Consider the following 14,334-nt stretch of genomic DNA (forward strand, 5'->3'; position numbering starts at 1 on the left):
GGTCAGGAGTTCGAGACCAGACTGGTCAACATGGCAAAACACTGTCTCTATTAAAAATACAAAAATTGGCTAGGCATGGTGGTGGGCGCTTGTAGTCCCAGCTACTTGGGAGGCTGAGGCAGGAGAATCGCTTGAACCCAGGAGGCAGAGGGTGAAGTGAGTTAAGATCGTGCCATTGCACTCCAGCCTGGTGACAGAGCAAGACTCTCTCTCTCAATAAATAAATAAATAAATAAATAAATAATGAAAGAAAGCAAAAAAAAAAAAAAAAGGAAAAATGTAACTACAAAACACTAAATGATCCTTCACCATAGAATAATTTAATTACTTCTTGGTTGAAACATTATCTTTTGTAAAAACAAAAAAAAATTACCTTTTGTATACAATGTTCACCATTTGAGTAACGAGTACCCTAGAAACCCAATCCATGCCATTAAGCAAAATATATTAATAAAATCAACAAATACATGTACCCCTGAATCTAAAAAATATAAATGAAAATGTAATTTCAAAATAAAAATTTAATGTTAAAATCAGTGTACTTCATTAAGTTATGTAATGTAATCATATCACTTAAAAAGTATATAATTTAATTTTATTTTTTAGAATTTCATTTAAAATTAAATTAGAATTTAGTAGAAAAACTAATTAAAATCAGGCCAGGCACAATGGCTCACACCTGTAATCCCAGCACTTTGGGAGGCCAAAGCAGGCGGATCACCTGAGGTCAGGAGTTTGAGACCAGCCTGACCAACATGGTGAAACCCCCATCTCTACCAAAAATACAAAATTAGCCAGGCGTGGTGGTGCATGCCTGTAATCCCAGCTACTCGGGAGGCTGAGGCAGGAGAATCGCTTGAACACGGGAGGCAGGGGTTACGGTGAGCTGAGATCACGCCATTGCACTCCAGCCTGGGCAACAAGAGGGAATCTCCGTCTCAAAAAAAAAAAAAAAAAAAACAGAAAAGAAACGAAAAACTAATAAAAATAATGGTAAACAGACATTGAGGTGTACAATGACATATAAAGGTCTCCTTCTTTGCCTTACGAAACCCAATTTCTCACCACAAAACCATCCACTCCTTACACTTGTTGCCTTTCAAATGCGTTTAATAAAGAACAGGTGGGGAAGTACACAGTGTGACAATTCATAGCAGAAAAGAGGACGGGCATTAAAAGATAGGGATTCAAAACCCAGGACTGTCCCCGCTGACTCACCCCCCAACTCCGGGGCCACAACCCACAGCTTCTCAGCACCCCCTCCTCCTGCACTTCATCCACCTGTCAGCATTTTTGCCTGCCTGGCCAGCCTGTCTGCCTGCAAGGCCTTGGCCAGTCTCTCCCTGGCTTTCTTCACCCTCCTGGCCTGTCTCCGGATATCTGTAGGAGTCACCAACTGGCCAGAGAGGGGCGGTGAGAGCTGACAACCCACTCCTGGGGTTGGCCCCCCTGCCACAGCTGGAAACTGCCCAGGGGTGGGCTCAGGCCGGCTGTGCACACGCTCAGCACCAGCTCTGTCCAGAGATGCACCGGCCATCCCCAGTGCAAGGATATTTAAGACGCTCTCCAAATGCAGTGGACTTGAACCTTCTCCTTGGCTGCTGCAGGGCTGCAGGGCCTGCAGTCTCCGGTAGGCGCAGAGTTGCTGCGGCTTCTCCAGGAGCTCCTCCCCTTTTCTGTGTCTGACCTGGTTGTCAGCATGAGAGCTGATCTTTGTCACCGGCCTCTGGAAGATGCAGCTGGTGAGTCTCATGGGGAGAGCAGACCTCGCAGCTCGTCTCCGATGGGCCTTGGCCATGTGGATTTCTCGTTTCTTCTGTAAAGCCCAGGGCATCATGTTTCTTTTGAGCTTCCCCTTTCAAAAGAAAAGAAAATGTGAGATTTCACCCAAATGGAGAAAGGAGAAGATCAGCTCTGGGGGGCTTCTCTCAGCTCAGTGGAATCTTCCCACCAGCCTCTCTTTCTGGGGAAATGTGTCTCAAATGGCAGTGTACATCATCAGGGTTTGTTAAACTCAGATCTCTGGACCTGAACCCAAGTCAGTCTGGGGTGGACTCTGGACTCTGCATTTCTCCGTGTGATGCTGCTGCTGCTGGCAGAGACTCCAGGCATTGACACTGGGTCCTGGGACCTCATCGGGCTCATGCGAGTCAAGGACTAAATGCTCAAGGTCATGACCCGGGACCAGTTCCAGACCTTGTCCCTCCTCATCCTCCTCAGAGGACACCCCTCTCTTCTCTTCCCTGCCACTGTCAGCTACACACATGCTGGTGCCTCCTAACCCATCCCCAACAAGACACCGGGATCCCAGACTTCCCTGGTAACCAAGACCTCACATTTCTCTGTATTTCTTTCTGCTGTGCTTCAGGACACAACATCATTTTCATAGCTCCTTGACTCTGGTCTCCAAAGAAATGGTGCACTCGCCAACCCTCACATACTCACTGCCACACCCAGATCCCACCTTCACCTGAACGCCTCCTGCTCGTGGAGAAAAACCTCAGAAACGCCGTGTCGCTTTCTGTTTCTAATAAGCTCAATTAACTAGAGTTATGTCATGAGAGAATCTTTGGATGACATACTGAGAAAGATGATTAAGTGCCTCCTAAGATTTGACATCCTTTCTTGCTCTAACTCAATTGGAAGACTCTAGTCTCATAAAGCGGTTTCAAATACAGACTTTATCAGGGCACTTTCTATTTTAAAGCCTTCATTTCTGTCCTTCTCATTTCATTTCTGTTGTCCTGCATTAAGATTAAAACTACCCCTTACACTACCCAAGGTGTTCCCCTTTGGAGGGAAAAGTATTTAGTCTCCTTAGTTACAGGGCACTTATGATGTGCCAAGCTGTGCAGTAGAACCCCTGATCCAGAAGTAAACTTCAGAAATCACCGCTCTGTTGATTTTCATCTTGGTGAGAAAGAAGACATAATAAACACACTAAAAACAAATTTCTGATAGGGTATCAGATAGAATTAAGTTCCATGATGAAGAAGAAGGGAGAGACAGAGAGGGATGGAGGGAGAGAAACAGAGAAACAGAAAAGAAAGAAATCCACTACAATGAATCGTGACAGTGAGTTTAGGGAGGGACTAACCGATCATTATATTGAACCAGAGAACTAAATTTTTTTTAAAGGGACCAAGCAATTTCTGGTTCAAGAACTTTCCAGAGAGGGAGACAATTTGAAGACTGCAAGGCCAAATAATACCTGTTTTCCTTCTTAGTGATGTTGTTGGACTTTTAAAAAATCGGGGCTATTATCCCCAGATAGTTCCATGGCCAAAAAATTAGAATACCTGGAATATTACTCAACAAATATTAACACCTAGGGTATAAGTTTCCACGAGATAGCATCTAGTTTTGAGAATGACTTGCTAATAACTGTAAAGATGTTTTACAGAAAGAAAAAGGAATACAAATGGACGTTATTTCGGTCAATAGTCAATAAGGATCCCATACTCACCAGAATAAGCGGGCTTGGAAAAGAGGTGAACGCAGGCTCTCCCATAGCTGTAGAGTTCCTCCTGCTGACCCCACTCCTGAGATGCAGACAGTCCTTGGCTTGCCGGAAAATGCAGTGGCTTCTGCATCTGGCTCCTCTTTTATAGAGGAAGGGAGTGATAATGCAATCAGTGGATAATCCACAGGGACACCCTGTCTCCGCCCATTGGATTTGAAGCATTTCTAAATCTTTACACAGAAACCAACATGGTGTTACCAACACTGAGTGTTAGTAGAAAAAGAATTTAATCCATGTGTGTGGCGGGGTGGTATTTACAGTTAATATCAGCATTTTAGATATGTTTCCTTTTCCTCCCATTCTTTCAAACATCTTTGAAAGCATTCTACGGAAAGAAGAATGGAATTGTCGGCCGGGTGCGGTGGCTCACTCCTGTAATCCCAGCCCTTTGAGAGGCCGAGGCGGGCGGATCACCTGAGGTCAGGAGTTCGAGAGCAGCCTCAACATGGAGAAACCCCGTCTCTACTAAAAATACAAAATTATCTGGGCATGATGGTGCACGCCTGTAATCCCAGCTACTCGGGAGGCTGAGGCAGGAGAATGGTGTGAACCCGGGAGGCAAAGGCTGCAGTGAGCTGAGATTGAACCACTACACTCCAGCCTGGGCGACAGAGTGAGACTCCATCTCAAAAAAAAAGAGAGAACAAACAAAAAGAAAAACACCTAATAAATAAACATACCTAATAAAAAAGAAATACAATCTCAGCAGCCTGGGTCTATGAAGTGACTACTGAGTTTTTTCTTATTATTTTTCATGATCTTTTCATTGTATAAATCTTCCTGGTTTGATCTTTGAAGAGGCAGACAGATGCTGGCTATTTTGCCAATTTGGACCTGGGGCTAGGAAGTTTGAGACACAATTAGCTTACGTATTTAATCACATTGTGGCAATTTCAATGTACAAATGCCTCCCCTGCAAACTCCAATATACAGATACACTATACTGCACTCTAGCCTGGGCGACAGAGTGAGACTCCATCTAAAAAAAAAAAAAAGAAAGATATTCTATTAATGAAAATGCAGCGAGAAATGGGTGTTAGAAAATCATATTGGAAAAGATATTTGCGTGATGTGCATCCAGTAAAGTACATCAAGCCAGAATACAGAATAGAAAGATGTCCATCGAATGAAAAAAAATACGAAAAATTTATGTGCAAAATGGGTGAAAAACTTCAGTAGGCACTACTGAAGAGAGAATAAATAAATGGTCAATACAATCCTGAACACATGTCCAAATTCTGTTTAGCTTCAGATAAACGCCGGTGAAAAATCACTATGAGATACTCGTATACACTTCTGTTTGGCTAAAATGAAAAAATAGCAATGCCAAATGCAGACAAGGCTATGGAGCAATCGTACCATTCACGTGTAGCCAGTGAGAGTTTAAATGGGAAGAAATGTACTTTATTTGTATCCCAACCTGAACGTACATTGGAATCTCCTGGAGAGTTTGAAAAACTAATGGTAGCACCCACCCCTATACATTTTCATTCCACTGACGTTGGATGCAGCCTGGGCTATAGGAATTTTGCAATCCCCCAAAGGCCAAAAGGACAGCCAAGGATGACACACCACTTCCCTGGTTGGTTTGGAGTCTGTGGTTTTCAACCTTGGTTTTCAGAAAACACACCTGGGAGTGTTTTCACACCTGGGCGCCTTCCAGACCAGTGTCTCAGGATGCCTATGGGAGGGGCCAGGAAATCAGAAATCATTAATTAATTAATTAATTAATTAATTTAGAGAGCGTCTCCCTCTGTTTCCCAGGCTGGAGTGCAGTGGCATGCTCTCAGGTCACTGCAAGCTCTGCCTCCCGGGTTTAAGCGATTCTCCTGCCTCAGCCTCCCGAGTAGCTGGGACTACAGGCAAGTGCCACCACACCCAGCTAATTTTTGTACTTTTAGTAGAGACGGGGTTTCACCCTGTTGGCCAGAATGGTCTCGATCTCTTGACCTCATGATATGCCTGCCTTGGCCTCCCAAAGTGCTGGGATTACAGGCCTCAGCCACCACACCCGGCCTTCTTCCTTTTATTAGTGTGGTAGATTACATTGATTGATTTAACTAAGTTGAATGTCCTTTGCTTTCCTGGGGTATTTTCTATTTGGACATGGTATATAATTTTTCAAATATGCTATTAGATTTGATTTGCTAGTATTTTATTGGAGATTTTTAATCTGTTATCTTAAAGGTATTGGTCTATAGTTTTCTTGTTATGTCTTTGCCTGGTGTGTTACCAGTGAAATGCTGGCCTCATAGAATAAGTTACAATGTGTTCCCTCCTTTTCTATTTTTGGGGGGATTTTAAAGGTTTGATCAGATTCACTAGTGAAGCCATCTAATTGTGAGCTTTTCTTTGTAGGACTGTTTTTTTTGCTAATTCAACCTTTTTTCATATTATAGATCTATTAAAACTTTGTATTTTTTCTTGAATTTGCTTTGTTTTTTATTTTTGTTTTTGTTTTGAGACAAGGTCTCACTCTGTGGCCCAGGCTGGAGTGCAATCGTGCGATCTTGGCTCACTGCAACCTCTGCCTCCTCCGTTCAAGCGATTCTCGTGCCTCAGCCACCGAGTAGCTGGGGTTACAGGTGTGCACCACCACGCCTGTCTATTTTTTGTATTTTTAGTAGAGATGGGGTTTCACCATGTTGCCAGGCTGCTCTCGAACTACTGGCCTCATGTGATCTGCCCACCTCAGCCTACCAAAGTGCTGGGATTACAGTCATGAGCCATCACACCCGGCCTTCTTGGATCTGTTTTAATAATTTGTGCATTTTAAGGAATTTGCTCATCTACATTACAGAATTTATTCATGTATACTTCATTATATTCTCCTTTTTTATTTCCGCAAGGTCAGTAATAGTGTCCCCATGTTCATCTCTAATTTATTTATTTGCATTTGGCCTCTGTCATCGAGCACAGCCTACTTAAAGGTTTGTCAGTTTGCCAATCTTGAAGAACCAACTTGTGGTTTCCCTGATTTTCTCTGTGGTTTTTATATTCTGTATTTCATGTATATTCATTCTAATCTTTATTTCTTTCTCTCTGCCTGCTTTTAATTTACTTTGCTATTCTTTTTGTAGTTCCTTGAGATTAAAAGTTAAATTATTAGTTTGATAACTTCTTTCTTTTTTGAAGAAACCTGTTAAAGGTTTAAATTTGTGAGCAATGTTTCTACAGAATCTCACAGACGTTGATATGTTGTGTTTCCAATTTCATTTCTCTCTAATTTCACTTGTGCCTTCTTTTTTGTTTTGTTTTGTTTTTTTCAGATGGAGTCTCACTCTGTTGCCCAGGCTGTGGAGTGCAGTGGCGCGATCTCGGCTCACTGCAACCTCTACCTCCTGGGTTCATGCCATTCTCCTGCCTCAGCCCACCTCCGCCCCAAGTAGCTGGGATTATAGGCACAGGCCACCACGCCCGGCTAATTTTTGTACTTTTAGTAGAGATCGGGTTTCACCATGTTGGCCAGGCTGGTGTTGAACTCCTGACCTCAGGTGGTCCACCCTCCTCGGCCTCCCAAGGTGCTGGGATTACAGGCGTGAGCCACCGCGCCCAGCCGTGCATTCTTCTTTAAACCATTGGTTGTTTATGAGCCTGCTATTTAATTTCCACATATCTGAATTTTCCAGCATTCTTTGTATTGTGAATTTCTAGCTTCTTTCTAGAGCAATCTTAGAAAATACTTTGTATAGTTTCCGTTTTTTTTTTTTTAATTTGCTGTGACCTGTGCCGTGGCCTAACATATAGTCTATCCTGGAGAATGTTCCATTGCACTTGAGAGGGGTGACCACTCCGCTGTTGTTAAATGCTGTGCTCTACGTAGGCTTTGCATCCAAGTTGGTCTATAGTTTATTCAAATCCCCCATTTCATGATTAATCTGCTGTCTATTGGGTCTATGCATTATTGCAAGAGCAATATTGATGTCTCCAGCTCTTGTAAAACCATCTATTTTCTGCCTTAAATTTTGTTCATCTTCTTATATTTCTGGGCTCCGTGGTTTCATGAGTACATTGCCATAGTTTTGTTTCTTCTTACTGAATTGACACTTTTATCAGCATATACAGTTGAACCTTGAACATCTTGGGGGTCCGGACATTGACCCCACACCACCAGCAGTTGAAAATCCACATATAGGCCGGGCGCGGTGGCTCACGCCTGTAATCCCAGCACTTTGGGAGGCCGAGGTGGGCAGATCACCTGAGGTCAGGAGTTCGAGACCAGCCTGACCAACATGGTGAAACCCCCATCTCTACCAAAAATACAAAATTAGCCAGGTGTGGTGGTGCATGCCTGTAATCCCAGCTACTCTGGAGGCTGAGGCAGGAGAATCGCTTGAACCCGGGAGGCAGGGGTTGTGGTGAGCTGAGATCACGCCATTGCACTCCAGCCTGGGCAACAAGAGGGAAACTCCGTCTCAAAAAAAAAAGAAAAGAAAAACTAATAAAAATAATGGTAAACAGACATTGAGGTGTACAATGACATATAAAGGTCTCCTTCTTTGCCTTACGAAACCCAATTTCTCACCACAAAACCATTCACTCCTTACACTTGTTGCCTTTCAAATGCGTTTAATAAAGAACAGGTGGGGAAGTACAAAGTGTCACAATTCATAGCAGAAAAGAGGACGGGCATTAAAAGATAGGGATTCAAAACCCAGGACTGTCCCCGCTGACTCACCCCCCAACTCCGGGGCCACACCCCACAGCTTCTCAGCACCCCCTCCTCCTGCACTTCATCCACCTGTCAGCATTTTCGCCTGCCTGGCCAGCCTGTCTGCCTGCAAGGCCTTGGCCAGTCTCTCCCTGGCTTTCTTCACCCTCCTGGCCTGTCTCCGGATATCTGTAGGAGTCACCAATTGGCCGGAGAGGGGCGGTGAGAGCTGACAACCCACTCCTGGGGTTGGCCCCCCTGCCACAGCTGGAAACTGCCCAGGGGTGGGCTCGGGCCGGCTGTGCACACGCTCAGCACCAGCTCTGTCCAGAGATGCACCGGCCATCCCCAGTGCGAGGATATTTAAGACGCTCTCCAAATGCAGTGGACTTGAACCTTCTCCTTGGCTGCTGCAGGGCTGCAGGGCCTGCAGTCTCCGGTAGGCACAGAGTTGCTGCGGCTTCTCCAGGTGCTCCTCCCCTTTTCTGTGTCTGACCTGGTTGTCAGCATGAGAGCTGATCTTTGTCACCGGCCTCTGGAAGATGCAGCTGGTGAGTCTCATGGGGAGAGCAGACCTCGCAGCTCGTCTCCGATGGGCCTTGGCCATGTGGATTTCTCGTTTCTTCTGTAAAGCCCAGGGCATCATGTTTCTTTTGAGCTTCCCCTTTCAAAAGAAAAGAAAATGTGAGATTTCACCCAAATGGAGACAGGAGAAGATCAGCTCTGGGGGGCTTCTCTCAGCTCAGTGGAATCTTCCCACCAGCCTCTCTTTCTGGGGAAATGTGTCTCAAATGGCAGTGTACATCATCAGGGTTTGTTAAACTCAGATCTCTGGACCTGAACCCAAGTCAGTTTGGGGTGGACTCTGGAGTCTGCATTTCTCCGTGTGATGCTGATGCTGCTGGCAGAGACTCCAGGCATTGACACTGGGTCCTGGGACCTCATCGGGCTGATGCCAGTCAAGGACTAAATGCTCAAGGTCATGACCCAGGGCCGGTTCCAGACCTTGTCCCTCCTCATCCTCCTCAGAGGACACCCCTCTCTTCTCTTCCCTGCCACTGTCAGCTACACACATGCTGGTGCCTCCTAACCCATCCCCAACAAGACAACGGGATCCCAGACTTCCCTGTTAACCAAGACCTCACATTTCTCTGTATTTCTTTCTGCTGTGCTTCAGGACACAACATCATTTTCATAGCTCCTTGACTCTGGTCTCCAAAGAAATGGTGCACTCGCCAACCCTCACATACTCACTGCCACACCCAGATCCCACCTTCACCTGAACGCCTCCTGCTCATGGAGAAAAACCTCAGAAACGCCATGTCGCTTTCTGTTTCTAATAAGCTCAATTAACTAGAGTTATACCATGAGAGAATCTTTGGATGACATACTGAGAAAGATGATTAAGTGCCTCCTAAGATTTGACATCCTTTCTTGCTCTAACTCAATTGGAAGACTCTAGTCTCATAAAGCGGTTTCAAATACAGACTTTATCAGTGCACTTTCTATTTTAAAGCCTTCATTTCTGTCCTTCTCATTTCATTTCTGTTGTCCTGCATTAAGATTAAAACTACCCCTTACACTACCCAAGGTGTTCCCCTTTGGACGGAAAAGTATTTAGTCTCCTTAGTTACAGGGCACTTATGATGTGCCAAGCTGTGCAGTAGAACCCCTCATCCAGAAGTAAACTTCAGAAATCACCGCTCTGTTGATTTTCATCTTGGTGAGAAGGAAGACATAATAAACACACTAAAAACAAATTTCTGATAGGGTATCAGATAGAATTAAGTTCCATGATGAAGAAGAAGGTAGAGACAGAGAGGGATGGAGGGAGAGAAACAGAGAAACAGAAAAGAAAGAAATTCACTACAATGAATCGTGACAGTGAGTTTAGGGAGGGAGTAACCGATCATTATATTGAACCAGAGAACTAAGTTTTTTTTAAAGGGACCAAGCAATTTCTGGTTCAAGAACTTTCCAGAGAGGGAGACAATTTGAAGACTGCAAGGCCAAATAATACCTCTTTTCCTTCTTAGTGATGTTGTTGGACTTTTAAAAAATCGGGGCTATTATCCCCAGATAGCTCCATGGCCAAAAAATTAGAATACCTGGAATATTACTCAACAAATATTAACACCTAGGGTATAAGTTTCCACGAGATAGCATCTAGTTTTGAGAACGACTTGCTAATAACTGTAAAGATGTTTTACAGAAAGAAAAAGGAATACAAATGGACATTATTTCGGTCAATAGTCAATAAGGATCCCATACTCACCAGAATAAGCGGGCTTGGAAAAGAGGTGAACGCAGGCTCTCCCATAGCTGTAGAGTTCCTCCTGCTGACCCCGCTCCTGAGATGCAGACAGCCCTTGGCTTGGCGGAAAATGCAGTGGCTTCTGCATCTGGCTCCTCTTTTATAGAGGAAGGGAGTGATAATGCAATCAGTGGATAATCCATAGGGAACATCCTGTCTCCGCCCATTGGATTTGAAGCATTTCTAAATCTTTATACAGAAACCAACATGGTGTTACCAACACTGAGTGTTAGTAGAAAAAGAATTTAATCCATGTGTGTGGCGGGGTGGTATTTACAGTTAATATCAGCATTTTAGATATGTTTCCTTTTCCTCCCATTCTTTCAAACATCTTTGAAAGCATTCTACGGAAAGAAGAATGGAATTGTCGGCCGGGTGCGGTGGCTCACTCCTGTAATCCCAGCCCTTTGAGAGGCCGAGGCGGGCGGATCACCTGAGGTCAGGAGTTCGAGAGCAGCCTCAACATGGAGAAACCCCGTCTCTACTAAAAATACAAAATTATCTGGGCATGATGGTGCATGCCTGTAATCCCAGCTACTCGGGAGGCTGAGGCAGGAGAATGGTGTGAACCCGGGAGGCAAAGGTTGCAGTGAGCTGAGATTGAACCACTACACTCCAGCCTGGGCGACAGAGTGAGACTCCGTCTCAAAAAAAAAAAAAGAGAAGAAGCAAAAAGAGAAACACCTAATAAATAAACAGACCTAATAAAAAAGAAATGCAATCTCAGCAGCCTGGGTCTATGCAGTGACTACTGAGTTTTTTCTTATTATTTTTCACGATCTTTTCATTGTATAAATCTTCCTGGTTTGATCTTTGAAGAGGCAGACAGATGCTGGCTATTTTGCCAATTTGGACCTGGGGCTAGGAAGTTTGAGACACAATTAGCTTACGTATTTAATCACATTGTGGAAATTTCAATGTACCGATGCCTCCCCTGCAAACTCCAACATACAGATACACTACACTGTACTCTAGCCTGGGCGACAGAGTGAGACTCCATCTAAAAAAAAAAAAAAAGAAAGATCTCCTATTAATGAAAATGCAGCGAGAAATGGGTGTTAGAAAATCATATTGGAAAAGATATTTGCATGATGTGCATCCAGTAAAGTACATCAAGCCAGAATACAGAATAGAAAGATGTCCATCGAATGAAAAAAATATGAAAAATTTACGTGCAAAATGGGTGAAAAACTTCAGTAGGCACTGCTGAAGAGAGAATAAATAAATGGTCAATACAATCCTGAACACATGTCCAAATTCTGTTTAGCTTCAGATAAATGCCGGTGAAAAATCACTATGAGATACTCGTATACACTTCTGTTTGGCTAAAACGAAAAAATAGCAATGCCAAATGCAGACAAGGCTATGGAGCAATCGTACCATTCACGTGTAGCCAGTGAGAGTTTAAATGGGAAGAAATGTACTTTATTTGTATCCCAACCTGAACGTACCTTGGAATCTCCTTGAGAGTTTGAAAAACTAATGGTAGCACCCACCCCTATACATTTTTATTCCACTGATGTTGGATGCAGCCTGGGCTATAGGAATTTTACAATCCCCCAAAGGCCAAAAGGACAGCCAAGGATGACACACCACTTCCCTGGTTGGTTTGGAGTCTGTGGTTTTGAACCTTGGTTTGCAGAAAACACACCTGGGAGTGTTTTCACACCTGGGCGCCTTCCAGACCAGTGTCTCAGGATGCCTGTGGGAGGGGCCAGGAAATCAGAAGTCATTTATTTATTTATTTATTTAGAGAGAGTCTCCCTCTGTTGCCTAGGCTGGAGTGCAGTGACATGCTCTCAGGTCACTGCAAGCTCCGCCTCCCAGATTCAAGCAATTCTCCTGCCTCAGCCTCCCAAGTTCCAAGTAGCTGGGATTACAGGCGCCTGCCACCTATTTTTTGTATTTTTTTTAGTAGAGACGAGGTATCACCATGTCGGCCAGGCTGGTCTCACACTCCCGACCTCAGGTGATCCACTCACCTCAGCCTCCCAAAGTGCTGGGATTACAGGCATGAGCCACCGCGCCCAGCCACGTCCAGCTAATTTTTGTATTCTTGGTAGAGTCAGTGTTTCATCATGTTGGCCAGGCTGGTCTTGTCCTGACCTCAAGTGATCTGCCCACCTCAGCCTCCCAAAGAGAATTTATTGTTATTATTATTTTTAAGAACTCCAAGTCTTGCCAGGGCAGGGTGGTTTACACCTGTTATCCCAGCACTTTGGGAGGCCGAGGCAGACAGATCATTTGAGGTCAGGAGTTTGTGACCAGCCTGGCCAACTTGGCGAAACCCCATCTCTACTAAAAATACAAAAATTAGGCTGGGTGTGGTGGCTCACGCCTGTAATCCTAGCACTTTGGGAGGCCGAGGTGATTGGATCACTTGAGGTAAGGAGTTTAAGACCAGCCTGGCCAAAATGGTGAAACCTCATCTCTACTAAAAATACAAAAATTAGCTGGGCATGGTGGCGGGCACCTGTAATCCCAGCTACTCAGGAGGCTGAGGCAGGATAATTGCTTGAATCCGGGAGGCAGAGGTTGCAGTGAGCCGAGATCGCACCAGTGCACTCCAGCCTGCACGACAGAGCAAGACTGTTTCGAGAAAAAAAAAAAAAAAGTTAGCTAGGCTTGGTGGTGGGCACATGTAATAACAGTGACTCGAGAGGCTGAGGCAGGAGAATTGCTTGAATCCGGGAGGCGGAATTTGCAGTGAGCTGAGATCACGGCACTGCACTCCAGCCTGGGTGACAGAGCGAGATTCTATCTCAAAAAAAAAAAAAAAAAAAAAAAAGAACTCTAAGTCCTTCAATTCTAAGTCAAGAAGAGGACATTTCTGTCATTTCAGGGGGTCTCAGATTTTGCAGCTCATTTGAATTTCACAGTAAAATTTAAAAGGACTGGTGTCTGGATCCCAGGCAGGATCATTTGTGTCTGTATAATGGAGCATGCGGAGGTGCTGAGGGAGGCATCAGTACCTTGAAATTGCCCTACATGATTAAATATGTAAGCTAATTGTGTCTTTTTTTTTTTTTTTTTTAATTTGAAACGGAGTCTCACTCTGTCGCCCAGGCTGGAGTGCAGTGGCGCGATCTCAGCTTACTGCAAGCTCTGTCTCCTGGGTTCACACCATTCTCCTCCCTCAGCCTCCCGAGTAGCTGGAACTACAGACCCCCACCACCATGCCCAGCTAATTTTTTTTGTATTTTTTAGTAGAGACGGGGTTTCACAGTGTTAGCCAGGATGGTCTCATCTCCTGACCTCGTGATCCTCCTGCTTTGGCCTCCCAAAGTGCTGGGATTACAGGCATGAGCCACCGCACCTGGCCCTAATTGTGTCTTCAACTTCCTAGTCCCAGGTCCAATATTGGCAAAATAGCCAGTATCTCTCTGCATCCCCAAAGATCAAACCAGGAGGATTTACAGAAGGAAAAGATTGTGAAAAATCATAAGAAAAAACTGAGTAGTCACTGCAGAGACCAAGGCTGCTGAAATTGTATTTTTTAAATCTGTTTATCTATTAGGTGTTGGGTGTTTGTTTGTTTGTTTTGAGACAAATTCTCACTCTCACCCTGGGTGGAGTGCAGTGGCATCATCTCAGATCACTGCAACCTCCACCTCCCGGATTCAAGGGAGTCATGTACCTCAGCCTCCCAAGTAGCTGGGATTACAGGTGCCCTCACCATGCCTGGCTAATTTTTGTATTTTTAGTAGAGACAGGGTTTCATCATGTTGGCCAGGTTGGTCTCGAACTCCTGGCCTCAACTGATTCACCTGCCTCGGCCTCTCAAAGTGCTGCGATTAGAGGCGCGAGCCACTGCACCCAGGTGTGTGGGTTTTTTTGTTTTTGTTT

General features: G+C 44.6%; 2 protein-coding genes across 2 annotated transcripts; both read right to left on the reverse strand.

The window, feature by feature from the left end:
- Positions 1 to 1,273: 1,273 nt before the first annotated feature.
- Positions 1,274 to 3,511, reverse strand: LOC129020818 (putative methyl-CpG-binding domain protein 3-like 5). The gene is made up of 2 exons (XM_054465653.2): positions 3,467 to 3,511; positions 1,274 to 1,855 (listed from the first exon to the last, which is right to left on the reverse strand). The coding sequence occupies exons 1-2, from the start codon at positions 3,509 to 3,511 to the stop codon at positions 1,274 to 1,276; spliced, it is 627 nt and encodes a 208-aa protein (XP_054321628.2).
- Positions 3,512 to 8,256: 4,745 nt separating this feature from the next.
- LOC129020819 (putative methyl-CpG-binding domain protein 3-like 5) lies at positions 8,257 to 10,542 on the reverse strand. The gene is made up of 2 exons (XM_054465654.2): positions 10,450 to 10,542; positions 8,257 to 8,838 (listed from the first exon to the last, which is right to left on the reverse strand). Exons 1-2 carry the CDS (start codon positions 10,492 to 10,494, stop codon positions 8,257 to 8,259), a joined length of 627 nt encoding a protein of 208 aa, XP_054321629.2. The 5' UTR covers positions 10,495 to 10,542.
- Positions 10,543 to 14,334: the final 3,792 nt, after the last annotated feature.

This window comes from Pongo pygmaeus, chromosome 20 (assembly GCF_028885625.2).
Source record: "Pongo pygmaeus isolate AG05252 chromosome 20, NHGRI_mPonPyg2-v2.0_pri, whole genome shotgun sequence".
NCBI lineage: Eukaryota > Metazoa > Chordata > Mammalia > Primates > Hominidae > Pongo > Pongo pygmaeus.

Bases quoted from the DNA above. Each gene is read 5' to 3' on its own strand.
- LOC129020819 (XM_054465654.2), bottom strand. From the start codon at position 10,494: ATGGGAGAGCCTGCGTTCACCTCTTTTCCAAGCCCGCTTATTCTG. The intron at 8,839-10,449 runs GTGAGTATGGGA...TTCTTTTGAAAG, and splicing joins TTCCAAGCCCGCTTATTCTG to GGGAAGCTCAAAAGAAACAT.
- LOC129020818 (XM_054465653.2), bottom strand. From the start codon at position 3,511: ATGGGAGAGCCTGCGTTCACCTCTTTTCCAAGCCCGCTTATTCTG. The intron at 1,856-3,466 runs GTGAGTATGGGA...TTCTTTTGAAAG, and splicing joins TTCCAAGCCCGCTTATTCTG to GGGAAGCTCAAAAGAAACAT.